General features: G+C 42.8%; 1 protein-coding gene across 1 annotated transcript; it reads left to right on the top strand.

Moving 5' to 3' along the window:
• Positions 1-11624: 11624 nt before the first annotated feature.
• LOC139083087 (GTPase IMAP family member 1-like) lies at positions 11625-16035 on the top strand. The gene is made up of 3 exons (XM_070618056.1): positions 11625-11762; positions 14053-14100; positions 15054-16035. Exons 2-3 carry the CDS (start codon positions 14058-14060, stop codon positions 15917-15919), a joined length of 909 nt encoding a protein of 302 aa, XP_070474157.1. The 5' UTR covers positions 11625-11762; positions 14053-14057; the 3' UTR covers positions 15920-16035.
• The last annotated feature ends 11260 nt before the right edge of the window (positions 16036-27295 follow it).

The raw sequence follows: 27295 nt of genomic DNA, 5'->3' as shown, positions 1-27295 counted from the left end.
GAAAAGGAGTGAGCACTATCTCTATAAACCAGTATAGAGAGGTCTCCAGGATGTATCATCAAGCAAAAAAAGCAAAGTGAAGAAAGTGATGTACAGTTTACTACCGCTTCTCTAACAGGGAGGAATATGAACTACACATATAAAATATAATATGTATATTTTCAAATATAGGAGAAAGCAACGCCAGGATAATCTGAAAACTTTGTTGTTAGTGCCATGGAGTCAATTCTGCCTCCTGGCGAACTTGTGGACAGCAGAGCAGAACTCTGCCCGGTCTTTCGGTGCCACCCTCACCATCCAGCACTACATCAGACAATGCTCCACGGCGATTCTCAGGGTTTTCATGGCTAGTTTTTTCAGAATTAGGTGGCCCGGTGCTTCCTCTCAGTCTGTCTTAGTCTGGAAGCTCTGCTGAAACCTGTCCGCCACTCGTGACTCTGCTGCTATTTGACATGCCAGTGGCACAGCTTTCAGCATCACAGCAACATGCAGCTGCCACAGTGTGACACCAACAGACAGTGGTGTGGCTCCCTGACCAAGAAATGAACCCGCCGAATCTTAACCACTAGAGCGCCAGGGCTGGCTAATCTGAAAACTAAACAAAGTGTTACTTACACGGAGTGGGAGGAACAGGGGGAGGAACCGGGATAAAAGATGAAAACTAGACTTTTTGGATATATTCAGATTTGCTAGATTTGATCTTGAATCCACGTGAATAGTTTACATAATTATACAACAAAAATTACATTTAAAAAATACCAGTGAAAAGCAAAAGCAAATGAAACGAATGAACCTAACTGTGTGTGTGTAGTAGATGAGACACAGAAAGAATTGGTCCAAGAGACTTGAAAATGCAGTAATCTCATTGTCCATCCCTAGTGGGAAATACCTTAAGGCCAAAAAAACCCTGCATAAATTGCATAATTTGCAATTTATAATCATTGCAATATATAATAATTTGCAAAAATCATAAATTGTTTTAAGGAATCCGATCCTTAGTTGTCTGTGTGTGTGTGTGTATCTAGTTTTCAAGTCCATTGTAAAGGCATAAAAATAACAATGAGCCCAGTAGCAACAAGTACCCTTAGTGCCCAGATTGTGGTCTTCAAATGCCATTTCCCACCAACAAAAAATTAAGGCTCTTAGAAGGAAGAACTGATTCCGGGTCTGGGCCAGGAAATGTACAAGCTGACCCTAGACCACCTTGTCATACTAGAAAGCCAGGACGCTACCAAAAATTCTGGGATCTTACCAAAGAGACTCAAGAGCCAACTTGAAGAGGCTCCCACTGGACAAAGATGAGACCATTTGAGCGTCAATAAGAATAATAATTCCAAAGGATTGAAATATATCAAATGTGTTGAAATCCATGAGTTGCTAACAGTTCCACCTTCAGAAAAGAAGTCACTTGCTCTCCTTGGAGTCTGCCAGGAGAGCATCTAATCATTCTGAACATTGACAAAAAGGGAAAGAATCAAGCACTTCTCTTGTCTTTCTTATAACAACTGTACCTCATGGAAATGAAAGGATTGCCAAGGGGAAGTTTCTTTTTATAGGATTATTCTATCTAATAAATGAAGAAAGAAAGATGGAATATCCTAATTTGTGACCCTTAATGAAACAAATTTACTCCAGGCAGTCATCACTGTCTGCTAACATCACAGAAGGAGAGACAACAGGACATCACGCGTCTTCTGATGGAAGTTCACAGCTGCACCTCTGAAGCGGTCCCACCAAAACACCAGTCAAACCTGAATCTGATTAAGCCTCTCCCTAAATATAAATTCACACAAAACACTAGAACTAGAAGAGCATGGTAAATCACATCTTGAGGATGTAATCGACAAAAAGTACACTGTCCAAGTCTGTTAGACAAAAAACTTCCCCTTTCTTAAAAAAAGATATTTTAGAGAAAGAAACAAGGAAGGTGAAAACCTAATATTAAGCTAAACTTAAGAAATATTGAACAGTTGCAAGTTATGGACCTTATTTAGATCTGACATCAAACAATTTTAAAAATTATGAGACAATCAGAGAAGTCTGAATATAATCAGTAATATTTTTTAAAATTCTAGTTGCTTTCTGAAGTCTGATTATGGTAATATTTTTGACACGGCCCTTATCTTTCAGACAGACATATTCAAATATTTACTGATAGAGTGACGTCATGTCAGATATTTACTTGAAAATGATCTGAGGAGGATAGAGAGTGCTGAGTAATAGAGGAAACAAAACTGCATCAATTGACAATGGTTGAATCTTGGTATAGGCACAGGAAAGTTCCTTATATTATTCTCCTTATCTTCAAATAAGTTAAAACTTTTCCATAATGAAAAACTTAACCTGTGTATAGTTATACTATACACAGAAACTACTCCTGAACACACACTGTATACTAAGCACCATGAAAAATATGTTTCGCACATTATCTCATTTACTCCCAAAATATGATCTGCAACGAAAGCTAATTTTATTATTCTAATTTTTTAAGTGAGGAAGTAGATGTGGCTCAAAAATACTGAGAAACTTGCCCAAGGTCACGGTGCTAAAGGTTGTGGGCAGAGGGGGATCCAGCTCAAAGTCTGTCCGACCACGCCGCGCTCGCTCTTAACCACTGCACACTATGGCCTCTTCTGGGTTCCTCCTCAGGAGCACGGCTCTAAATTTCAGTCTGCATCAGGACAGAGAGAGATCAGGGCAGGGCAGGGAAGACAGTCCACGCTCTTTCCAGAAGCGAGAACTGGCAGCAAGGCTGTAATTAGGCAGGAACGAGGAGGGCGTCACACACGTTGTCTCCTTAGCGTAGCTGATCCTCTCCCCTCCGCACCTCGTCTCTTACACTGCTGGGGACACAGCTTCTCTCTGTTAACTGCTGGAAAGGATTCAGCAAACCGAATTCCAAATTTCCTCTGCCGTTAGTGACCTGTGTAACTCCTGGAGAGTCACCACACTCTGGGATTCTGCTTCTTTTTCAGTAAAAAGACTAGGTGGTCTCTAAAGTGCTCTAAGACCTGCCCTGGGGACACTAACTTCCTAGTCAGGGAAGAGGATGGGTTATCAGGCAGCACTCATGTCCATCACAGGAGCAACTGGATGGAAGGTGCCCTACGCAGCACAAGTTTGTCCCGTTACACAGGAGATGGACAGACGTCGTCTCCTCACTCCCCACGCTACCCTCCACCACCACATCTCTCCCACCACTCTCAGACCAGAATCCACCCCCCAGGCAGTGCCCTGGATCCTACTGCCCCTCACAGCTCTATGCTCAGGGGGTCTCCTCTCAGCCAGGCTCACCTTCTTTTGAATGAGTTGAGTTCTCAAGTCCTCTCCAAAGAAGCTCTTTGAAATGGTGCTTTTGCTTTAACTTTGGGGAAAAAGCCTTTGCACCCTCTGAAACCTCTGAGTGAGGAAACTCAGATTGGGTGGAGCCAGTGAAGGAACTCTCTGCCTTTAAAGAGACAGAAATATTGCCTCATGATTTGGTGGGTGCTTCAGTGTTCGCAAGTTGAAAGCTTTTTCTCCATGTGCCTGCTAGCGCACCAGAATTTCCAAAGCTACATTCACTGTTTTGGGTTATAGTGGTGGAGCCAAAGGGACCTTATTAAATGACCCACATCTGGCCCAGGAAGCCAGGCACAACGTCTGCTCATCTCCCCTGGGTGGGGTGGGAGACTGCAGGGTGATTCGGGGAAGAAAGAACTCAGATATGTGGCTTGGTGTTTCCAAGTTTAGAGCCTGGGGATGCTTCCCAGTGACCCTATAATGTGGGTTTTTACTATAGTCTTTCAGGAAGGTCTCATGTTACTCTTTCAGAAGTTAACAGCACTCAGAAACTAAGCCAAAGGGTCTAAACCATTGGGAACCAAGAGAAAAAGAGGAAGACGAGGCCTGGAAAACATCTTCCAATGAGCACATGGGTTTAACCTACTAACTACAACTAGGCCTGGGAAGACAGAGATCGGGGCATTTCACCTTCCAACTGCGTACACTGCTCCTTGAGCACCTGTTAGAGGTTGCATTGTCTCCCCCAAAGATGGGGTCAAGTCCTAACCCCTGGTACCTGAGACTGTGACTTCATAGGGTCTTTGCAAGTAATCCATTTAAGATGAGGTCAATAAGGGGGGGGGGGCCCTAATCCAATGACTGTATCAATATGAAAGGAGGGAAATTTGGACACAGACGCACAGAGGGGAATAACAGGTGACAACAGAGGCAGAGATTGGAGTGACACATCTACAGGCCAAAGAAGGCCCAGGGTGGCCAGCAGCCTCCAGAAGCTTGGAGGAGGCAAAGGAGAATCCTCCCAGAGGCATCAGAGACAGCGTGGCCCTGAGAGCAGCTCGGTGTTGGACTTCTACCTTCCGACTGTGAGACGACCGATCTCTGCTGATGTAAGCCACCCAGTTCGTGCCCATTTGTGACAACAGCCCATGGAAACTAACTTAGGTTTTGGTACAGGAAGTGGGGTGCTGCATTAAAAAATACCTAAAATGTGGAAGTGGTTTTGAAATTCGGTAATGGACAGAAACTGGAAGAATTTTGAGGTGCCGGATAGAAAAGTCCTAGATTGCCTTGAAGAGACTATTGGAGGACAAGCGAACATTAAAGGTACTTCTGGTCAGATCTCAGATCCAAGAGAGGAACACGCTATCAGACACTGGAGGAAAGGTGATACTTGCTATAAAGTGGCCGAGAAGTCGGTTGAATTATGCTCTACCACTGGGTGGAAAGCCTAACTCGTAGGCAAAGAACTTGAATATTTAGCTGAGGAGGTGTCCAAGCAAAGTGTGGATGGTGCAGCCCGGGTTCTCTTGGTGATTTACGGGAAAATGCACGAGGACAGAGAGTGGAGTGACGCACCGACAAGCCGAGGAATGCGAAGGATTGCCAGCAACCACCAGAAGCTGTGAAGACGCAAGGAAGGGTCCTCCCCTGGAGCCTTCAGAGAGAGCAAGGCTCTGTGACACTCTGATTTGGGACTCCCGGAACTAACAGACAATACCTTTCTGTTGTGTTAAGCCACACGGTGTGCAGGGATCTGTCACGGCAGCCCTGGGAGTCTAATGCACCACCTTATCCTTCCTACACCTCGTCTCCTGCCTGCGGTTCGTTCCATCCTCTTAACGACTCAAAGATTTCCCCTTCTGCACTGCGCAGTCTGAGCGGTGCAACCTTACGAGCACATCTTCTCCCTCAGTCCCACCCACACGGCAGGCCCAGATGACCATGGAATCTCAGGGAGGAGAGACGCTGGCTTCCTCAGAGAATTTAGCTTTAAAATTCTCAGGGGAGTTTAGTTTTTGTCAACAATTTATTCAACACCAAAATCAAAACAAAAAACCATTTCTTTTAAAGAGGGACAGAGGGACTCAAGTCCTGAGAGTGCAGTTGAGGCCTCCTGACTCATGAGGGGCACAGGCAGACTCCCGGATGGGCTGAGCTGAGGGGTTATCAGACCACGTCCGCCTCCCAGCATGGCCCAGTCCCACCAGCAAGAGCCAAGCTCACGCTCTTACAGGATACCAAACTCACACAAAAGAACGGTTTTATCTAAAAGAAAAGGGGGAGGGGGGCATTATCCCCTCACAATAAGACAAAACAAGCTGTGAAGCGTCTAAATATCCAGGAGCCTTCCTCCTAGGCTACGCTGGCTGCACAGGATTACTACCCTGTCTAAGTAGGTCAATCACACCCTCTGTTCCCCCAATGGCAACTGTTTTGTTCCATGAGCTTCAGTACTGGAGTCGCATATCAGCCCAACAGCACTGGGTGTCTCCCTCTAACAAGGATGTGTGCTCAGTGGGAAAGCGTGTGGGTCTGATTCTGCCACTAGCAAGACCTACGGCTTTGGGCGAAAAACCCATGAGCCCTCTGAGCCGCAGCATCTCTACAGATGCGAAGACGGGGCAGGGTTGGATTGTCTCAGACTGATGCCTGCTGTGGAACTGTGTCAGACAATAATATTCAGGCTTCTCCCATGAGAACAAATCCCCAGACTCTCCCAGTGGCACGATCACGAGCCCAGCTCTGCTCACTCACGCTACTTCTCAGAGGTCGGGTGGTTATAGTTACAAACCTCCAGCAGTGGCACAAAGAGCAGTTGTCCTCAAAGGGAGACCACAAGGGGTGCACCAGGCCTGGGGCTCTTGGCTTAAGAGGTCTAGTGTGAAGGAGCAATATGAGCACAGGCCCTTCTCCCAGGGCGTTTGAGTCCCTAGGGTCATCAGGGAAACGTATAGTTACAGACAGTGACAGAGTCAGCGTCATTTACCCTTTGGCACCAACAGCCAAGAAAGCAAGAAGCAAAGAATCAGGCATTTTCCCCACAGCTTCCTGCTGCTCTCAACACACCCACGGCTCCCTTCCTCACTCGGCTACCAGACTTTTTAGTCCCATCCCTCCAAAGCCCACAAGGTTTGCCTGCATATCCCTGAACTCTTAGCCATTCCATGACCCTAGTGGAAGAAGAAGAGGCTGCCTAGGAGGACAGGAATCGGGGAAAAGATTCAGAGGCCGCCATGACCACCCAACAGCGCTCAGTAACTTCCCTTCTTTCTGGGATTTGCAATTTGGTCTGCACAATTTCCGCTATGATCTTCATTTCTTCCTTTTGGTTTCAATCTGACGTCTTTTGTTGCTTCACTCCAATCCTTGCATTAAGAGAGTGTTCTTAAGTGTTTTAGTGCTAATGATAAATTCTACAAATAAAATTTAACAGGGGATAAAGGGAACAATTGTAATGTATATCTCAGCATATCACAACACATTTTTGCTTCTCATAATCCCCTATATTTTCAAGAAATGAGCAACAGGATGATTTTTTGTAAATTCACTCGTGCACAGAAAAACAGGCCTCCTGCCTCAGCCACAGCCACTTCCTGCCTCTCCTCCCCTGACTCTATCTTACTCTGCACAGAGAGTTGTGGTCAAAGCACAGGCTGGAAAGGCTGGGTCGCAGGGCCATGTCCCCTTGTTTGTACCTGCTGCAGCGTTCAGAAGGAATGAGGGTAGAAAGACTGGGCCAAGGAGAAATCTCACCATGGAGGTCACTCCGAACTGTGCTCAGGCTCCTTTTCGGACCCTCCTCAGGCTGCTGCTGCCTGAGGATGAAGTGGCAGAGTTTTCCTGTGAGTCTCCAAACGCACACCAGGGCCTCGTTAAGAGCAGGCACAACAGTTGGCCCACACTCCAACTCCCTCCTATGATGGAGGTTCCACATTGGAGAAGACAAGAGACTACTGTCTTCTGCTCTGTGCCCACGGCTGTGGCTCAGAGATTTTGTTTAGGATGAAAACAAGTCCATAATAACAGAGAACTCTTAAGCTCTCCCCAAAGGAAATTATTAGAAACAGTATGGGAAGGTCAAGTCAAGGGTACTCTTGAAAACAATGAAGATTTTCATGGTAAGCAATTTAGAGGAGTCTGAGAGCCACAGGAGAAACCACAGGGCAGCAAGTTTGCCAGAGAGAACCAGGAAGAGAGACAGGTAAGAACAGTCCCTCCAGGGTCAGAGAAAACCTGAAAGACTGACCACGAAAACTACCCCTGCAGAGGAAGCAAAATTTAATCAGATCAGATGGGGGAGCAATTTATGTCCAAGGTCATTGTCAAAAACAAGAGAGCAATCAGGGGGTAATTAGCAAGCCTAACAGCCAGGTGTAAAACCAACAGAGACACACAGGTTAACAGAGAGAGCAGGAAGGAGACAGTCAGAGAGAGCACTGCTTAAACTGCTCTCACTCCAGGTGACTGTGTGCAGGCTCCAGGCTGCACCCTCTGAGGACAACACCAGAGGCTTCACACTGCAGGGGAAACAGACCTCACTGGAAGAGTCCAGCCAAGTCACCAGGCAAATACACAAACAGCAGCAAATCGAGCCCTAGAAAAGCAGAAGATGAATCAGTACCCAGAATTGCTACACTGTATTCCTTAAAATGCCCAGCTTTTAATGAAAACTATCGGACAAAGAAACAGGAAAGTGTAGTCTATACACTAGAAAAAACACAAGCAACAGAAGCTGCCTGTGAGACGGCCCAGATATTGGATTTAAAGATGGCGCTTCAAAGCAGCAATTATACACGTTTAAAGAACTGAAGGAAAGCGCACTTAAATAAAAGAAATTACAATGACACTATCTCATCAAATAGAGAATATCAAGAAAGACATAGAGGGCCAGCCCTGGTGGCCTAGTGATTAAGTTTGGTGCTCTCCGCTTCGGCAGCCCAGGTTTGGTTCCCGGGCACAGACCTGCACCACTCGTCCGTCAGCAGCCACGCTGTGACAGCAGCTCACGTACAAAACAGAGGAAGACTGGCAACAGATGTTAGCTCAGGGTAAATCTGCCTCAGCAAAAAGAGGAAAATTGTCAACAGATGTTAGCTCAGAGTGAACCTTCCTCAGCCAAAAAAAAAGAAAAAGAAAGAGATACAAATGTTTTTTTAAATGAACAAAATAGAAATGATGGAGGTGAAAAGTATAATTGAAAATGAAAAATTTACTAGAGGGGCTCTAATGGCAGATTTGAACCAGCAGAAGAAAGAATCAATGAATCTGAAGATATAACAATTATAAACATATATGAACTTAACAACTGAGCCCTGAAACACATGAAGCAAAAAATAACAGAAGGGAATAGACAATTCAACAATAATAGTTGTAGACTTCAATACCCCACTTTGAATAAAGCGTAGAGCAACTAATCAGAAGGTCAACAAAGATGTAGAAGATGTGACCACAACACTATAAATCCACTAGGTCTAACACCAGAATGCTCCACCCAACAACGGCACAATATACATTCTTTTCAAGTGCACAAGGAACATTCTCCTAAAGAGACTGTTTTTGTGAGGCCATGAAATAAGCCTCAATAAATTTAAGAGGCTTGAAATTATACATAGTATGCTCACCAGCCAAAAGGGAGTGCAATTAGAAATGAATAATAGAAAACAAGTTGGGAAATTCACTAATATGTGGATATTGAACAACACAATCCTAAATAACCAGTGAGTCAAAGAAGAAATAAAAAGGGGCAATTGTAAATGCATTGAGATGAATGTAAATTAAGAAACAACATAGCAAAACTCATGGGATGTAGCTAAAGCAATGCTTAGAGGAAAGTTTACTGCCGGAAGTACCAATATTAAACAAAGAAGAAAGATCTCAAGCCAATAATCTAATATTGCACATTAAGGCGGTGAGAAACTAAGAGCAAACTATACCTAAGGAAATCAGAAGAAGGATATAATAAAGATTAGAGTAGAACTTAGTGAACTAGAGAGTAGAAAAACAATATAGAAAACCAACAAAACCCAAACCAGCTTCTTCGCAAAGATCAACAAATTAACAAATCTTTAGCTAGTTTGACCAAAAAAATAGGGAGGAGAATTAAATTACTAAAATCAAGAATGAAAGAGGGGACCTTATTACTGAGCTTACAGAATTAAAACAATTATAAAGAAGTATTATGAAAATTTTTATGCCTCCAAAATCAGATAACTTAGAGGAAATGGACAAATTCTTAAACTACCAAACCAACTCAAGGAGAAATAGAAAGTCTGAATAGACCTATAACACAGAAAGGGATTCAAGCATGAATAAAAAAATTACCTACAAAGAAAAACACAGACCCAGATAGCTTCAATGATGAATTCTATCGAAAATTTAAGAAGAATTAATACCAATTCTTCACAAACTCTCCCAAAAAATACAAGAGGAAGAATACTTCCCAACCCATTCTATGATGCCAGTATTATCCTGATACGAAACCAGAAAAAGATATCACAATAAAAGAAAACTATAGACCAATATCTCTTATGAATATAGATGCAAAATCCTCAACACAATAATGGCAAAGGGAATCCAGCAATATATAAAAAGGAATATACACCATGACCAAGTGAAATTTATCCCAGGAATGCAATATTGGCTTAACATCCAAAAATCAATTAACATAATAAGCTATATCAACAAAGTAAAGGAGAAAAAAAAAAGTGATCACCTCAATAGATCCAGAAAAAGCACCTGACAGAACTGAATATCCTTTTATAATAAAAACCCTCAATAAACTAGGAAGAGAAAGAAACTTCTACAATACAGTAAAAGGCATCTATGAAAATCCCACAACTAGTACCATACCTAATGATGAAAGACTCAAAGCTTTCCTGCTAAGATCAGGAATAAAACAAGGATATCTGCTCTTGTCACTTCATTTCAACTTTGTACAAGAGGTTCTAACTAGGGCAAGTAGGCAAGAAAAGACACTGTTGAAAAACAAGATGGAGCGGGATGCAAGGATGGTTCAATATCCACAAATCAATCAATGTGATACACCACATTAACAAAATGAAGGATAAAAATCATATGATCATCTTAATAGATACAGAAAAAGCATCTGACAAAATACAACATCCTTTCATGATAAAAACTCTCAACAAACTGGGTACAGAGGGAACACACCTCAACATAATAAAGTCCCTATATGACAAGCCCACAGATAACATCATTCTCAGCAAGGAAATCTGAAAGCTTTTCCTCTAAGATCAAGAAAAATACAAGGATGCCCACTCTTTCCACTTTCATTCAACATAGTACTAGAAGTCCCAGCCAGAGTAATTAGGCAAGAAAAAGAAACCAAAAGGCATCCAAATCAGAAAGGAAGACATAAAATTGTCTCTATTTGCAGATGACATGATTTTATATATAGAAAATCCTAAAGACTCCACCAAAAAACTGTGAGAACTAATAAGCAAGTTCAGTAAAGCTGCAGGATACAAAATCAATATACAAAAATCAGTTGTGTCTCTATACACTAGTAATGATTTATCAGGAAGAGAAATTAAGAAAACAATCTCATTACAATAGTATCGCAAAGGATAAACTACCTAGGAATAAATTTAACCAAGGAGGTAAAAGACCTGTACATTCAAAATTATATGACACTGATGAAAGAAACTGAAGAAGACACAAATAAATGGAAAGATATTCTGTACTCACAGATTGGAAGAAATAATATTGTGAAAATGTCCATACTACACAAAGTGATCTACAGGTTCAATGTAACCCCTATCAAAATTCCAATGGCATTTTTCACAGAAGTAGAAAAATAAAACCCAAATTTGTATGTAAACGCAAAAGGTCTGGAATAGCCAAAGCACTCTTAAAAAAGTAAAAAGTTGGAGGCATCACACTTCCTAATTTGAAACTATATTACAAAACTATACTAATCAAAACAGCATGGCATTGGCATAAAAACAGAGACATAGATCAACAGAACAGAACAGGGACGCCAGAAATAAACTTATGTATATATGGGCAATAAATTTATGACAAATGAGCCAAGTATATATAAAACTTGATAGCCACGTTCAAAATAACGAAATTGCACTTCTTTCTCACACCATACAGAAAAATCAACTCAATATGGATTAAGATTAAACATATGACCAGAAACCATCAAATTCGTAGAAAAAAACATAGGTGGAAAGCTCCTTGAGTAGGGTCTTGGCAATATTTTTTTCCATTTGACACCAAAAGCAAAGGCAACAAAAGTCAAAATAAGGGTAACAATAATAGTAAACAAGTGGGACTAAGTCATCACCTCGGGGACCCTCCCGCCCCGAGCTTCTTGAGCTCTGAGGGCTGAGAGGCAGACTTCCTCCTGTGCTGGGAGGAAACAGCCTGCTGGCCTCACAACCAAGGGAAAGCAGTAGGTCAGAGGCTCCCGGGAGCCAGCGTCAGAGCCCTTCACCAACTCTGCAGGAAAGGTGAGCCCAAGGGCAAGGGAGCCGGCCGGGGAGGAGGACCTGTGCGGAATGCGGTGTCTGTATGTCACCCGATGAGTGAGCTACGAGGTTGAGGGGTGGCGGGGAGCAGAGCCTAGAAAGAATCACTTCACACCTCCAGGTTTTAAAGGATGTGCTGAGATTCAAATTGAGTAAGTTCCCAAGAAATGGGACGCAGCTTCTCCAGCTCTGGAGGGCACACAGTCTTATCAAATCCTCTCTCCTTCCCTCCTCCCCTAATAAATAAGGAAGGTGTTTGCTAGAACCACTACAGGGAACACAGCACACTCTAGAAGGCAGAAACACTCCCCAGATGCATGTTCAGCAAGGCAAAAAATATTTTTGAGGACATACATACAAATCTAAACTCGAGCAAGTTACAAAGTGAAAATTCGGTATAAACCTGAACTGAATCCTCGTGAAACGCTCCACTTTCCTCAGCTCTGTCCACAACCAGCTCTTGCAGGAGACATCTAAGGTTACGAGCGTGGTCTTCAGTCCCTCACCCTACGTGTGCCCTTCAACACCTGCCCCCAATCTCAGCTGCCCAGGGCTCTGCAGGCTGCTGCGCCGTCTTGACGTGCTCACCTCCTCTCACCCGTGTAATGAAGGAGGCGCTGGGATAACTCATCAGAAACTCAGACCGTGGACCGAACGCTTTAGAGTCACAGGAGGGGGAACTTATTTCTCAAAAGGACAGATATGAGAATCAAAATCTCTAAGAAATCTTCATTTTAAAGAATCCCCTAGAGAATTCCAAAGACAGCAGGTTCAAGAAGCACTGGACTAGGTAAACAGACTCCGACCCTCGGAGCTTTCAGATGACAGGATTCTACACGGCTGACGTTCCTCAGCAACAATTCGTCTTGTGCACCCCAGGTTTCAGCTCTTAGGAACTTTGGGAGAACTGTTCAAATCCCACTCCAAACTCCGCGGGAGGTTCCAAACGCCTCCCAAGGGCTCAGTGAATTCCCTTCAGCACACTTTCTCATTTCCATCTTTGACGAGGACTGCTCACTTTGGCTAAAGTCTTGATCTTTGTTCTAATCTTGTGGCTGTTTCCTCATTTCTGCTCTGCTGTCAATTATGGCAGCTTGTTGATTTCTACACACAAAATAATTAATCACAGGAGGCCCGTGGGCTGAACTTAAGGCTTGGGGAGGTGGCAGGGCACTTACTGCAGGAACATGAGCACTTTGGACTGAGGACCAGGCAAACCTGTCCTCTTGGTCCTTTGGCCAGAGACAAGGTATTCAGCAAACCTCTGCTTTGCTTTCCCTTGTGTGGTGCCAGTGGGAGAGAACACGGTCGACTGCAGTAACCAGGTGGACGACAGGGACAGGGAGAATTAGAAACGGATGTGAGCTCAGGCAGGACTCAGACAGAACGTGGGAGAGGATGAATGGTCACAGGAGGGAAAGCACAAGGTGGGCTGGAAAGGCCCTGAAGTCTGCTCCTGGTGGAGCAGCTGATCGAGTCAGGGAGTGGCTGGAGATGAGGCTGGAGACGCAGATGGAGGAGAGACTGTGCACTTGCGTCCGGGTACCTGTGGGATCCGGCAAACGTGCTCCCTGAACGTTTATTGTATTAAATGATGGTTGAACTGGGCATCATCAGTTTACTTCGAGAAGCCTCAGATTTGGGGCAGAACATCAGGAGATGGAGGGGAGCGCCCCAGTCTCTCCAGCACACAGATCAGAGTTAGACACATTGCGAGCCAAATTATCCAGCTTGCTGAGAGCAGAGTCAGAGGCTGTCCAGAGCAGCTTGCGAGGTATGTCTCTTTTCCAATTTCCACAAACAAAACGCCAATTTTCTTCTTGTTTGTTTCCCAGGCCAACCACCCTAGGGTGTTCCCTAAGTCACTGGGCAAATTTTGGGGTTCTCAGGGTTTTCCAAAGTCTCCTCTGGCTGCTGAACCTCCTGGGAAAATTTAATATGTAAGGCTCATGTACTGATACAGAATTACCTGGGAAATTAACATTCACAGCCGCCTCACTGACGCAGAGTGTCACGCTCTGCGCTCTGCTGCTGCACTTGGAGTCCCTGAAATGACAAAGCCAAGTTCTCAGCCTCACTCCAACCTCAGCCCAGGCTCTTCCCAGGTTCCTCCCTAAACTCAGATGTTCAGGGGCAGGAGGGAACCGTGGCTTCCTCACTGTGGGGTCACCAGCTCTTTCCACTTTGCCTGACACATTGTGGGGAGTTATACCTATCTGATGGATAAATGAATGAGAAACAAAAGATCAAACTGTGTTTGGGACTCTTGCAGGTAGCATGGGAGGACAGAGGATGGTAAGAGACGAAGAAAATGCCTATGGTAAGAACACATCTCCCAAGGCGTTCCTGCCCCCAGGGGTGAGCTCTGGGGGATGAGGGGCAAGCCAACTCCAGACTGACCAGAGACAAGCCCCACCTGCACGTTAGCTGGACCTCTGCCCCTGCCCTGCTGGGAGACATTAAGTTCTGTGACTAGTCTGCGCCTCCAATCCCAAAGTGGGAAATGAGGACCATGGATCTACTCGGATCTCCGCAGAGGAGGATGGAGAAGGGATCCAATCATGGACTAGAGGGAACACGATTTGCCAGGCAGAAGGTGTTAGAGAACAGGATGGAAGGTTAAACTGCTGTCTTCTTAGGCAGCAGGTTTAAGAGAGAGGAGGGGGAGGAGGAGGAAAAGGAGGAGGGAGGGAAGAAGAGAGCTTGTCTCAGCTCACCCCCCACAACCCTGTGAGAAACAATCTAGTTCCATTTTTACAGAAGACGTTTAACTCTTACAGTAAGCACCTTCACAGGTGACACAGCTGGCAAATGGCGGGGCTGTAGCTCAAACCCAGGTGTCTGGGACTCTGGGCAGCCCTTCCACACGAGGCCTGCTGCCTTTCCTCCTGGGATGGCACCTGGGAGAGTATCGCAGAGGCCACTGAAGTCGTGAAATAAGCAAGAGCTCTGCACGCTGTGGGTGACCAGAGGTCACGTCAGATGCAGCCCATGCGGCCTGGAATTGCAAAGGGGCGTCCTCTAGGGAAAAGCCCACGGGGTGTTGGAGCATCCCCAGGCGCATGTGGTGACGCCAAAGAGGAAAGACGTAGACAGGTAAAGATCCCCCGGGAGTCCAAAAGTCTCTAACCAGATCACCTCAGCGAAGGCTGGCCTTGAAAAGCAAAGGCTGAGGCACTATTGCTCCCCTTTGTTCAAAAGGCGTCCAGCAGGTCCAGGTCAGCAGGCTCAGTCGCTTCCAGGCGTGCGGCTCACGAATCATTGTCCGCGCAGGTTCCGAGGACGACCCGCAGGAGCCCAGGCTCAGGCTCATCCTGGCCGGGAGGACCGGGGCCGGCAAGAGCGCCACAGGCAACAGCATCCTGGGCCAGCGGCGCTTCCTCTCGAGGCTCAGCGCCGCGCAGGTGACCACCACCTGCGCCGTGGGCAGCTGCCGCTGGGCCGGCTGGCACCTGGACGTCATCGACACCCCGGACCTGTTCGGCGCCGAAGACGCCAGGACAGAGCCGGGCTGCGGCGAGAGGGGCCGCTGCTACCTGCTCTCGGCGCCCGGGCCGCACGCCCTGCTCCTCGTCAGCCAGCTGGGCCGCTTCACCGCCCAGGACCAGCAGGCCGCGCGCCGGCTCAAGGCCATGTTCGGCGAGGGCGCGGTGGCGCGCACGGTCCTGCTCTTCACGCGCAAGGAGGACCTGGCCGGGACCTCGCTGCAGGACTACGTGCGCTGCACCGACAACCGCGCGCTGCGGGAGCTGGTGGCCGAGTGCGGCGGCCGCGTCTGCGCCTTCGACAACCGCGCCAGCGGCGCGGAGCGGGAGGCCCAGATAGCGGAGCTCATGGCGCTGCTGGAGCGGCTGGTGCGCGCGCACGGGGGCGCGCCCTACACCAACGACGTGTATGGCCTGGCGCGCGCCCTGGGCCGCGCGCGCCCCGAGGAGCGGCTGCACAGGGTGGCGGAGAGCGTGGCGGCCCGCGTGCAGCGGCGGCGGGGCGGGCTGCTGGCGGCGCTGTGGGGGCGCGGGAGGGCACCCTGGAGCAGCCCGAGGCTGGTCGTGGCTGCGCTACTGGGGGCCCTGGGCCTGCTCTGCCTGCTGCTTGCCGGACGCTGGGCGGACGCCTTGGGGGAGGTCGACCCGGGCTAACAGACCTTATAGAGGACTTTGACCCATCCACTGATAAGCACATTCGTGCCTGGACCACTCCAGGGACCCCAGAGGGCAGGCACATCCCGCTAAGGCTGCGAGCTAGGACACACCGGGGAAGAGTTTTGGGAGTGCTGTCTATGTATATGTGGGATATATGCAAAAGGATTAAGGATGCCAGGAAAAGTACCTGAAACAAATTAATGGATAAAAACAATGTGTAGTGCGAGAATAACTGGACATCCACATGCAAAATGATGAATTTGGATCCCTGGCTCACACTATAGGCAAATATTAGCACAGTCACCGCTTGCTTAACAACAGGGCTATGTTCTAAGAAATGGGTCAGTAGGTGATTTCCTCATTGTGTGAACATCATAGAGGGCACTTACACAAACCTAGATGGTATAGCCTACTACACACCTAGGCTGTATGGTACTAATCTTATAGGACTACTGTCACATATGTAGTCCGTTGTTGACTGAAACGTCATTATGCAGCATGACTATATAGACAATGGATCAAAGAGCTAACTATAAGAGTTAAAAGTATAATACTCTTAAAAGAAAATGTAGATATAAATCTTCATGACCATGGATTAAACAATAGTTTCTAATATATGACACCGAAATCACAAACAACCAAAGAAAAATAGATAAACTGGATTTCACCGGAATTGAAAACTTCTGCCCATCAAAGAACACCATCAAAAAAAGTGAAAAGACAACCCACAGAAAGGGAGAAATTATTTGCAAATCATACATCTGTTAAAGATCTAGTATCCAGAATATATAAAGAACACTTATAACTCCACAATAAAAATAGAAATAACCCAATTTTAAAGTAGGCCAAAGATTTGAATAGATGTATCTCCAAAGAAGATATACAAATTGCCAATAAACACATGAAAAGATACTCAACACCTTTAGTCATTAGGGAAATGCAAATCACAACCAAAAAAAGCATCACTTCATAGTCACAGGATGGTTATCATTTTAAAAAGAAACAAAGGAAGGAAGGAAGGGAGGGAGGATGGGAGGGAGGGAGGGAGGAAGGAAGGAAGGAAGAAAGAAAGAAAGAAAGAATACCAGTGGGGATGTGGAGAGATTGAACCTGTATACATTGCTGGTGAGGATGTGAAATGCTGCAGCCACTGTGGAAAACAGTGTGGCACTTTCTCAGAAAGTTAACTGTGGAGTTACCATGTGACTCAGTAATTCCATTCTTTGGTTCAGATCCAAGAGAACTGAAAACATATGTTCATACAAAACTTCCACATGAATGGTAAAACAGTATTTTTCGTAATAGCCAAAAAAGTGGAAGCAACCCAAATTTACATCAACTGATGAATGGGTAAACAAAATAAGGTATATCATCCAATGGAATATTATTTAGCCATAAAAAGGAATGGAATACAGATATATGCTACAGCATGAACGAACCTTGAAAGCATTATACTAAGTGAAAGAAGTCAGACACCAAAGACCACAGAAGGTATGATTCCATTTATGTGAAATGTCCAGAAACTGGAGTGAGCTCATGAGAGTGTCCTTAAAAGGGTTTTAGCTTTAGTTTGTTAACATTTATATTCAGCTTGACTTTTTAAGCTTTCCTCCCCTCTTCTGGGTTGAGTTGTGTTCCCCTAGAAAAGAAATGTTGAAGTCCTAACCCCCAGTACCTCTGACTGTGACGAATGTGACATTACCTGGAAATAAGGTCTTTGTAGATTTCATTGTTAAGATAGGGCCATTAGGGTGAGCCTTAATCCATTATAACTGGTATGTGTATCAGAAGAGGGGAATTGGGACACACACACACACGCATACACATACACACCCCCAGAGGGAAGACAGTCATGTGAAGATAGAGGCAGAGATTGCAGTTCTACTGCCACAAGCCAAGGAACACGTGGGGTCACCAGAGGCTGAAGAGGCAAGAAAGGACCCTCTCCTACAGCCTCCAGAGGGAGCATGGCCCTGCCAATACCTTAATTTTGGACTTCTGGCCTCCAGAACTATGAGAGAACAAATTTCTCGCGTTATAAGCCACTCAGTTTGTGGTACTCGGTTACGGCAGCCCTAGGAAACTACCCCTCCTCCACGTTGTGATTCCCTCTAGTTAACCCTGGTCAACACGCTATAATTACACGTTGGGAGATGAAATGGCAGGTCATACATAGGTGTGGGTGGGCAGGGCAGTAAGAGGAGTGCAGGTTGCCCCCACATCACCCTCCTCTGAGGATGGCATAGTGGTGGCAGCAATGACCTAGGGAGGATGTTGGTCCTAGAGGGCCAGCTGCTGACCAAAACCAAAGCAAGCTGAGGCCCACTGTGGAGCTGAATGACAGTCAAGCACAGCGTGATCCTGGAGTAGTTCATGCACAAAGGCAAACTTGGAAGCACCAGGACACATATACTCCCCAACCCTGAATACATAGTGGGATGGGGAGTGGGGTGCCTGGATCCTACCATTTGGTAGAAAGGGGGTGGAGAAGTGGCAGGCCCTTGAGAGGCACATCATGCTCTACTTCTATGGTAGTACAGGGTCATCTCCAGGTTTTTCGTCAGAAACCATGGAGCTCAGAAGGAAGTGACAACATTTTTCAAGTGTTAAAAGAAAAGGGCTGTCAACCTAGCATACTGTGGTCAGAGAAAAGATCCTTCAAGAATAAAAGGGAATCAAGGCGTTCTCAGCTGAAGGAAAATTAATTAAGGGAATTTGTCACCAGCAAACCTACTCTAAAACAGTGACTAAGGGAAGTTCTGAAAAAGAAAGGAAACAGTAAAACAAGGAAGCTTGGAACACCAGGAAGGAAGAAAGTAGTAAAATATGGGTAAATAGACTTTCCTTCTCCTCTTGAGTTTCTAAATTATGTTTGGTAGTTGAAGAAAATATTATAGCAATGTCTGATGTGGTTCTAAATTTATGTAGAGGAAATAAATTTAAGACAATTATATTATAAACAGAGAAGGTTAAGGGATGTAAAGGGAGGTAAAGTTTGTACACTTCAGGCAAACTGGTCAAACAATAGCCCCAGTAGATTGTGATAAGTTCTGTACATATACTGTAATACCTAGAACAATCTCCTGAAAAGTCATACAGAAAAGTACAATTTGAAAATGTTATATATAAATCAAAATAGAATTCTAAAAATTGTTCAAGTAACCCACAGGAATGTAGAGTGGAAAATAGAGAAATGAAAACCAGAGAGGACAAAGGAAAAAACAAATGAAAATGGCAGACTGATGCCCTCACATCTCAATAATTACATTAAATGTAAGGGATCTAAATACACCGACTAAAAGACAGAGATTGGCAGAGTACATTAAAAGACATGACCCAACTATATGCTGCTTACAAGAAAATCATTTTAAATGTTATAGTAGAAATAGGTTGAAAATCAAAGGATGGAAAAAGATAAATAGTGCAAATACTAATCATGCAAAGGAAAGAAGGAATGGCTATATTAATATCAAATAAAGTAGACTTCAGAACAAAGAAATTACCAGCTGCAGAGAGGGATGTTATATAGTGATAAAAATGTTGATCCACCAAGAAGACTAAGCAATTCTAAATCTGTAATCCCAAACAACAGAGATGCAAAATATGTTTTTTTAGAACTGAAAGGAGAAATAGATGAATCCATAATTACAGTTAGAGACTTCACACCCCTCTCTCAACAATTCATAGAACAACTACATAGAGAATGAGTAAAGATATAGAAGAGTTCAAGAACATGGTCAATTAACAGTATCTAATTGATATTTATGGAACACTCCACCAAACAATCAACAGAAGACACATTCTTTTGAAGTGCACATGGAACACCTGCCAAGATGGACCAGATCCTGAGGTTTGCATAGGTCTTGGTTACGGCAGCCCTAGGAAACTGCTAGCTCCTCCATGTTGTGATTCCCTCTAGTTAACCCTGTGATTCCCTATAGTTAACGCTATAATTACATGTTGTTGGGAGATGAAATGGCAGGTCATGCATAGGTGTGGGTGGGCGGGGACAACAAACCCCAACAAGTTTACAAGAATTGAAATCATACAGAATATGCTCTCTACCCACGGTGGAGTCAAGCTAGAAATCGATAGCAGAAAGACACCAGAAATGTCTTCACTGCCCCATCAGCAGCATCGTGACTCTAAACAATCATCAGAATCTGAGACAGGCCTTGTTGTTTTCCGTCCGCTGTCCAGTTCTACGTCTGGAAAGGGACTTTTCTGGTCTTGGGAAACACTCATGACACGGTCACAGAAGATGGAAAAGTAAGGGGTAAATGGCCATTTCTCCTTTCTTTCTCCCCACGGCTGAAGCCAGTCTCCTTTGTTGTTGAAGAAAGGAGGGGATCATATTCTTCCTACCACACGTCTGTCTCCTGGCTCCACCACTCACCCACTCCTTTTCTACTATGAGTGCGGATGACTTTACTCAAGAAGAAGCAAATTCAGTCTCTACTCGCCCTTGGCCAGCTTCTGCCCACCAGTTACAGCATAGCTAACCCCGTGGGCATAATCAGCTGCAACTAGTATAACGTGGCCACTTGGTGAAAGTTATGAAAGCGACTATCTGGTCAGGGGTAGATATCTTCCAGGCTATGCTGAGAATCGGCCTCACAGAACACTGGGAACACCACGGGTCAGATCCCTGAGGCACTGCGAGCAGCGTGCTCCTCGGTCCGCTGGTAGTGATTTCAGGGACTCCAGCTTTACTTGCAGACAGGGGAGGGACTGCTATCTTTTTCTGACAAAAGGAGAAACTGAGGCCCGGGAAGCTTAGATGACGTACACTAAGCCGCCCACTGTGCTGGATCTGGAACCATATTCCACGTCTTATAGTTCATCCTCCTTCTGTCCCTCCGTGACCCTCTTGAGCCCCCACCCCACCCACCCAATGATGACATTGTGGTAAATATGGAAATGAAACCACAAGTCAGAGTTTGGAGGCAAGAAATCTGAATAAGGAAACATAATTTCTCTTCTCTTGTCTGTGTTCAATCTTAAGAAAAAAAGGAAATACACCTTATTGAGAAAGGAGTGTTGAAATCTCCAACTGTAACTGTGGATTTGTCTATTTCTGCATCATTTCTCTCAGTTTTGCCTCTTGAATTTTGAAATTCTCTTGTTTTTCTAAAGGTCTGTTACTTAGGAGGTGATGCACATTGAGCATTATTTTGTCCTGCGCATGAATGAACCTATCTGTCATTATCAAAGGTCCTTCCCTACCCCTGGTGTGGAGATGGTGTGGTTCTGACCCTGCTTCATCTGAGATTCGTATAGCCACTGCCGGTTTCATGTGCTTGATCTCTGCACGGTATCTTTTTATTCTCCTACTTTAATCTCTCTGTGTCTTTGTATTTACAGTGGGAATTCCTTTAGAAAGCATGCATTTGGGTCTTGCTTTTTTATCCAGTCTGACAATCTGTCTTATAATCGCAAAGTTTAGACAATTTACATCTAGTATGGTTCTCAGCATTGTGTTAAAATTCATTTTCTTGCTATTTCTTTCTATTTGTTTCATCTGTTCGTTTTTTCTGGTGATTTTTTAAGATTCCATTTTATTTCCATTACCGCTTTATTAGCTGCACCTCCTTTCATTTTCTTAGTGGATTCTCCACAATTTACAATGTGCACTTTTAACTTATTGTATTCTACCTCCAGTGAATGTCACATCACTTCACATACTCTGTAAGATCTTCATAACATTACACTTCTACTTCCTCCATCCTATCTTCTGCGTTATTGGTGTTATAAATTTGACATTCACACAAAATAGAAACAACAATATATTCTTATTTTGCTTTCAAGAGTCTGTTATCTTTTGAAGAAATTTTTAAATTTTATATTTACCAATCTATTTACTATTTTTGGCCTGTCATTTCATTGTGGAGATCCCACTTGTCATCCACTTTTATTTCCATCCACCTGAACCATCTTACAGGTCAGCCCTGAGCAGCCTGTTGTTCAATGTCTGGAAACAGTATTTTTAATATATTATATATGCATAGTTTTCCGGTTGTTTATGGAAGGAGGGTAAGTAACAATCCTCATTACTCCATCACGGCCAGAAACAGAAGACCTTTCCCTCATTTCTTTCCTTGCAAAATATTTATCAAAGACACTAGGCATCTGTACTATTGACTTTCCCACATTCTGAACTTTGCTGCTCGCATCCTCATGATATCATTTAATGTATTGCTCTATCTCATACTTTTCCTAAAATGGAAGTTAGTGGTGGTTAGTTTGATCAGACAGATAAGAATCAAGCTTAATTTTCTTTCACAATTTTACTCTTAGTTGGTGTTGTATGTTTCCGTCAGGGGGCCCTTTTTTATGGGAGCAGTCATTGATGATCATAGCATAGATGTATTACTTAATAGGTATTTCAAAATGGTGATATTCTATTCTAATATTTCTTTTTTCCTTTAGTATTTCTATTAGAGTATTCTTTCCCTCTTCACTTATTTAGTAACATGAAGTAGTTCATGCAGGAAAGGCAGGATAAATGCTTGATAAACCCCAGGATAAATTACAAATGAGTAAAAGGTTTAAATGTTAGCAAGAAAGGAAATCTAAAATGTTCTAGAAGGAAACAGAAAAGTATTCCACTATACACTACACATGTGGAAGGTCTTTCTAACTATGACTCAAAAACCAGAACACACAAATAATGTGGTTGATTAATTTGCCTACATAATAGTGATATACATCTATATAACAAAACAAAGTAAAATATGAATGACAAACTAGAAAATATTTGTAACTCACATGATAGACAAATGACTAATCTCTCTAATATGGAGAGTTCCCAGGAAATTGAAATGAAAAGACCAGCAACCCATTGTAAAAAATGGACAAAGGATATGAAGAGAATTAACAGAAAAAAACTGATATCGAACATAGGAAAACACGCTTAATCTCACTCATATGGACAGAAATGCATATCTAACTGCACTTAGACATGATTACTCCCCATTAGGTGTTCAAGACCCAAAAGTATGAAACAGACAGCTGCCTTCATACTTCATTAGCCAAAACACAGGATGGCACAACCCATGTGTAGCAGACAATGCAACATTGTTTGACACAGCAAAGGTTGGAAAAACCCCAAATGACCATCAACTGGGACAGGTGAAAAAGAAACTCGGGTATAGCTACACAAAAGACTACTGTGCAGCGGGACAGAACAAATAAGGAGGCTCTCTGCATGCCAATATGGAAAACGCCCACGGTGTGTTGTTAAGTGAAAAGAACAAGATATAGAGCCATAGAAATAGTATGCTACCTTTTATGCAGAAAAAGAATAAGTTTAGATTATGTACTCAGACTTGCTTATATTTGCAGAAAGAAACACTGTAAGTATACCCAAGAAAGAAAGTGGTTAATTTTAGAGGACTGTGGGAGATTCAAGTGGACAAGGTAAAGCCAAGATCTCTTAATATTTGCTTCTTCATAGTCTTTTATTGTAGAAACACATAACATCAGACATACCCTCTTAGCAGCTTTTAAGAGTGCGGTCCAGCATCGTTAACTGTAAGCACAATGGACAGCAGATCTCTCGAACTTCTTCACCTTGCGCGACTGAAACGCTCAGTCCATTGAACAGCAGCTCCCATTTCTCCCTTCCCCCAGCCCCTGGCACCCACCATTCTACTTATTGTTTCTGTGAATTTGACTACTTTAGATGCCTCATATAAGTAGAAAATGAGTATTTGTCCTCTGTGACTGGCTTACTTCACTTAGCACAATGTCTTCAAGGTTCATCATATGTTGTAGCGTTGACAGGATTTCCCTCTTTTTTATTAATGAATAATATTCCACTGTGTGCATGTGTGTGTAAATATATATATATCACATTTTCTTTGTCCATTCCTCCATCAATAGACACTTAAGCTGTTTCCACCTCTTGGTTATTGTAAAAAAACAACAGAATACACATTCCTCCCAAGCACACATGGAACACTCTCCATCATAGATCATATGTTAGGTCACAAAAAAAGTCTTAGCAAATTTAAAAAGATTGAAAACACACCAAGAATCTTTTCTGACCACTGTGGTGTGAAACTAAAGATCAGTAACAGGAAGAAAACTGGAAAATTCACAAAAACATGGAAATTAAACAGTACACTCTTAAAAAAACAGTGAGTCAAGGAAGAAGCCAAAAGAGAAATCAAAAAATATTTTGAAACAAACAAAAATGGAAGCACAATATACCAAAACTTATGGAATGCAGCAAAGGCAATTCTAAGAGGGAAAGTTATAGTGATAAATGCCTACATTAAAAAAAAAAGAGAGAAAGATCTCAAATAAACAACTTTAACTTACACCTCAGTGAAGCAAAAAAAGAGGAACAAACTAAGGCCAAAGGTAGCAGAAGGAATGAAGTAACAAAGGTCAGAGCAAAAATAAAGACCAGAAAATCAATGGAAAAGTTCAACAAAATGAAGAGCTACTTTTTGTGAGAAGATAAGCAAAATTGACAAACCTTTTTCTCTAGGTGAATTTTAAAAAAAGACAAATAAATAAAATTAGAAATGAGAGGAGAAAAGTTACAAATGATACCAAAGAAATACAAAGGATCATAAGAGACTACTATGAACAATTATATGCATCAAATAGATAAATTAAAAGAAATGGATAAGTTCCTAGAAACATACAACCTCCCAAAACTGAATCATAAAGAAATAGAAAATCTGAACAGACCAATAACAAGTAAGGAGATGGAAGCAGTAATCAAAAACCTCCCAAGAAAGAAAAGCCAATACCATATCGCTCCACTGGTGAATTCTACCAAATATTTAAATAAGAATTAATACCAAATCTTCCAAAAATTGAAGATGAGGGAACACTTCCAAACTCATCTTATGAGACCAGAATAACCCCAATATCAAAACCAGACAAGGACACTACAAGAAGAGAAAACTACAAAGCAATATCTCTGATCAGTATAGATGCAAAAATTCTCAACAAAATATTAGTCAACCAAATTCCACAGTATATGAAAAAGTTCACACAACATAATCAATTGGGATTTATCCCTGAGATGCAAGGATGGTTCAACATATGCAAATCAAACAATGTGATACACCACATTAATAGAACTAAAGATAAAAATCACGTGATCAACCTAAGAGATGCAGAAAAAGCAATACACAAAGGTACAACATCTTTTCATGATAAAAACTCCCAATAAAATGAGTACAAAAAGAACTTAACCTCAACCTAATAACGGCCATATCTGACAAGCCCACAGCCAACGTCATACTCAATGGTGAAAGGTTGAAAGCTTTTCCTCTCATTGGAGCAACACATATATGACCACTCTCACTTCTATTCAACATAGTACTGGAAGTCCCAGCCAGAGCAATTAGGCAAGAAAAAGAAATAAAAGGCATTCATATCAGAAAGGAAAAAGTAAAACTGTCTCTGTTTGCAGATGATACGATCTGACATGTAGAAAATCCTAAAGACTCTACCAAAAGACTGTGAGAACTAATAAGCAAGTTCAGTAAAGCTGCAGGATACAAAATCAATATACAAAATCAGCTGCATTTCTATACACTAACAACAAAATATCTGAAGAAGAAATAAAGAAAATAACCCCATTTACAATAGCATCAAAAAAAAATAAAACACTTAGGGATGTATTTAACCAAGGAGGTGAAAGATCTGCACACTGGAAATTATAAGACTTTTGTGAAAAAAATGGAAGAAGACACAAATAAATGGAAAGATATTTCATGTTTATGGATCAGTAGAATTAATATTGCTAAAATGTACCTACTACCTAAAGCCATCTATAAATTAAACGCAATCCCTATCAAAACTCCAGTGTCATTTTTTATAGAAATAGAACAATTCTAAAATTCATATGGACCCACAATATACTTCAAATAGCCAAAGCAATTGTGAGAAAGAAGAACAAGGCTGCAGGCATCACACTTCCTGATTTCAAACCATATTACAAAGCTGTTTTGACCAAAATAGTGTGGTACCAGCATAAAACAGACACATAGAGCAATGCAACACAATCAAGAACTCAGAAACAAACCCTTGCACATACAGTCAACTAAAATTTGGCAAGAGAGCCAAGAATACTCAATGGAGAAAGGATAGTTTCTTCAATAAATGATGTTGGGAAAACTGGAGAGTCACGGGCATAAAAATAAAATTGGACCCCTATCTTCCAAAATACTTCCCTACCACTCACAAAAACTAACTCAAAGTGGATTAAAGATTTAAAGATAGGACCTGAAACTATAAAACTCCTAGAAGAAAACATAGGGGGAAACTCCTTAACATCAGACTTAACAGTGATTTTTCAGACATGACATCAAAAGCACAAGCAACAAAAGCAAAAATAAATAAGCGGGACTACACCAAACGAAAAAGCTTCTGCACAGCAAAAGAAAAAAATCAACAAAATGAATGGCAAGCTACATAAATTGAGGAAATATTGCAAATCACATATGTGATTAGGAGTTAATATCCAAAATATATAAGGAACACATATAACTCATGGCAAAAAATAAAAATAAACAATCCAATTTTAAAAATGGGCAGAGGACCTGAATAGAAATTTTTCCAAAGAAAACATACAAATAGTCAAAAGGTACATGAAAAATACTCAACATCACTAATCATCAGGGAAATGCAAATCAAAATCACAATGAGATATCACCTCACACCCATTAGAATGGCTATTATCAGAAAGACAAGAAATAGCAAGTTTTGGTGAGAACGTGGAGAGAAGGGAACCCTGCACGTTGTTGGTGGGAAGGTAAATTGGTTCATCCACCATGGAAAATAGTGCAGAAGTTCTTCAAAATAGTAAAAATGGAAGTACCATATGATCCAGCAATCCCACTTCTAGATATCTATCCAAAGGAATTGAAATCAGGACCTTAGAAGAGATATCTGCACCCCCATGTTCATTGCAGCATTATTCACCATAGCCCAGATATGAAACAACCTAAGACTCTATTTACAAATGAATGGTTAAAGAAGATGTGGTATGTATATACAATGGAATATTATTCAGTCATAAAAGAGAAGAAAATCCTGCCATTTGAAACAACATGGATGGACCTTGAGAATCACGCTAAGGGAAAAAAGCCAGACAGAGAAAGACAAACACTGTATGATCTGACTTATATGTGAATCTAAAAAAGCCAAACTCATAGAAACAGAGAGTGGAATGGTTGTTGCCACGGCCTTGGGGGTGGAAGAAATGAAGAGATGATGGTCAAAGTATACAAACCTTTAGTTATAAGATGAATAAGTTCTGAGGATGCAAGTACAGCATGGTGACTATAGTTACCAACACTGTAGTATATATTTGCAAGTTGCTAAGAAAGTAGATCTTAAATGTTG

This window comes from Equus przewalskii, chromosome 4 (genome assembly GCF_037783145.1).
Source record: "Equus przewalskii isolate Varuska chromosome 4, EquPr2, whole genome shotgun sequence".
Lineage (NCBI taxonomy): Eukaryota > Metazoa > Chordata > Mammalia > Perissodactyla > Equidae > Equus > Equus przewalskii.
Note: the sequence above shows the minus strand (reverse complement) of the source record. Positions and strands in the feature narration are given on the sequence as shown.

Bases quoted from the DNA above. Each gene is read 5' to 3' on its own strand.
- LOC139083087 (XM_070618056.1), top strand. From the start codon at position 14,058: ATGGGAGGACAGAGGATGGTAAGAGACGAAGAAAATGCCTATG. The intron at 14,101-15,053 runs GTAAGAACACAT...TTGTCCGCGCAG, and splicing joins AGACGAAGAAAATGCCTATG to GTTCCGAGGACGACCCGCAG.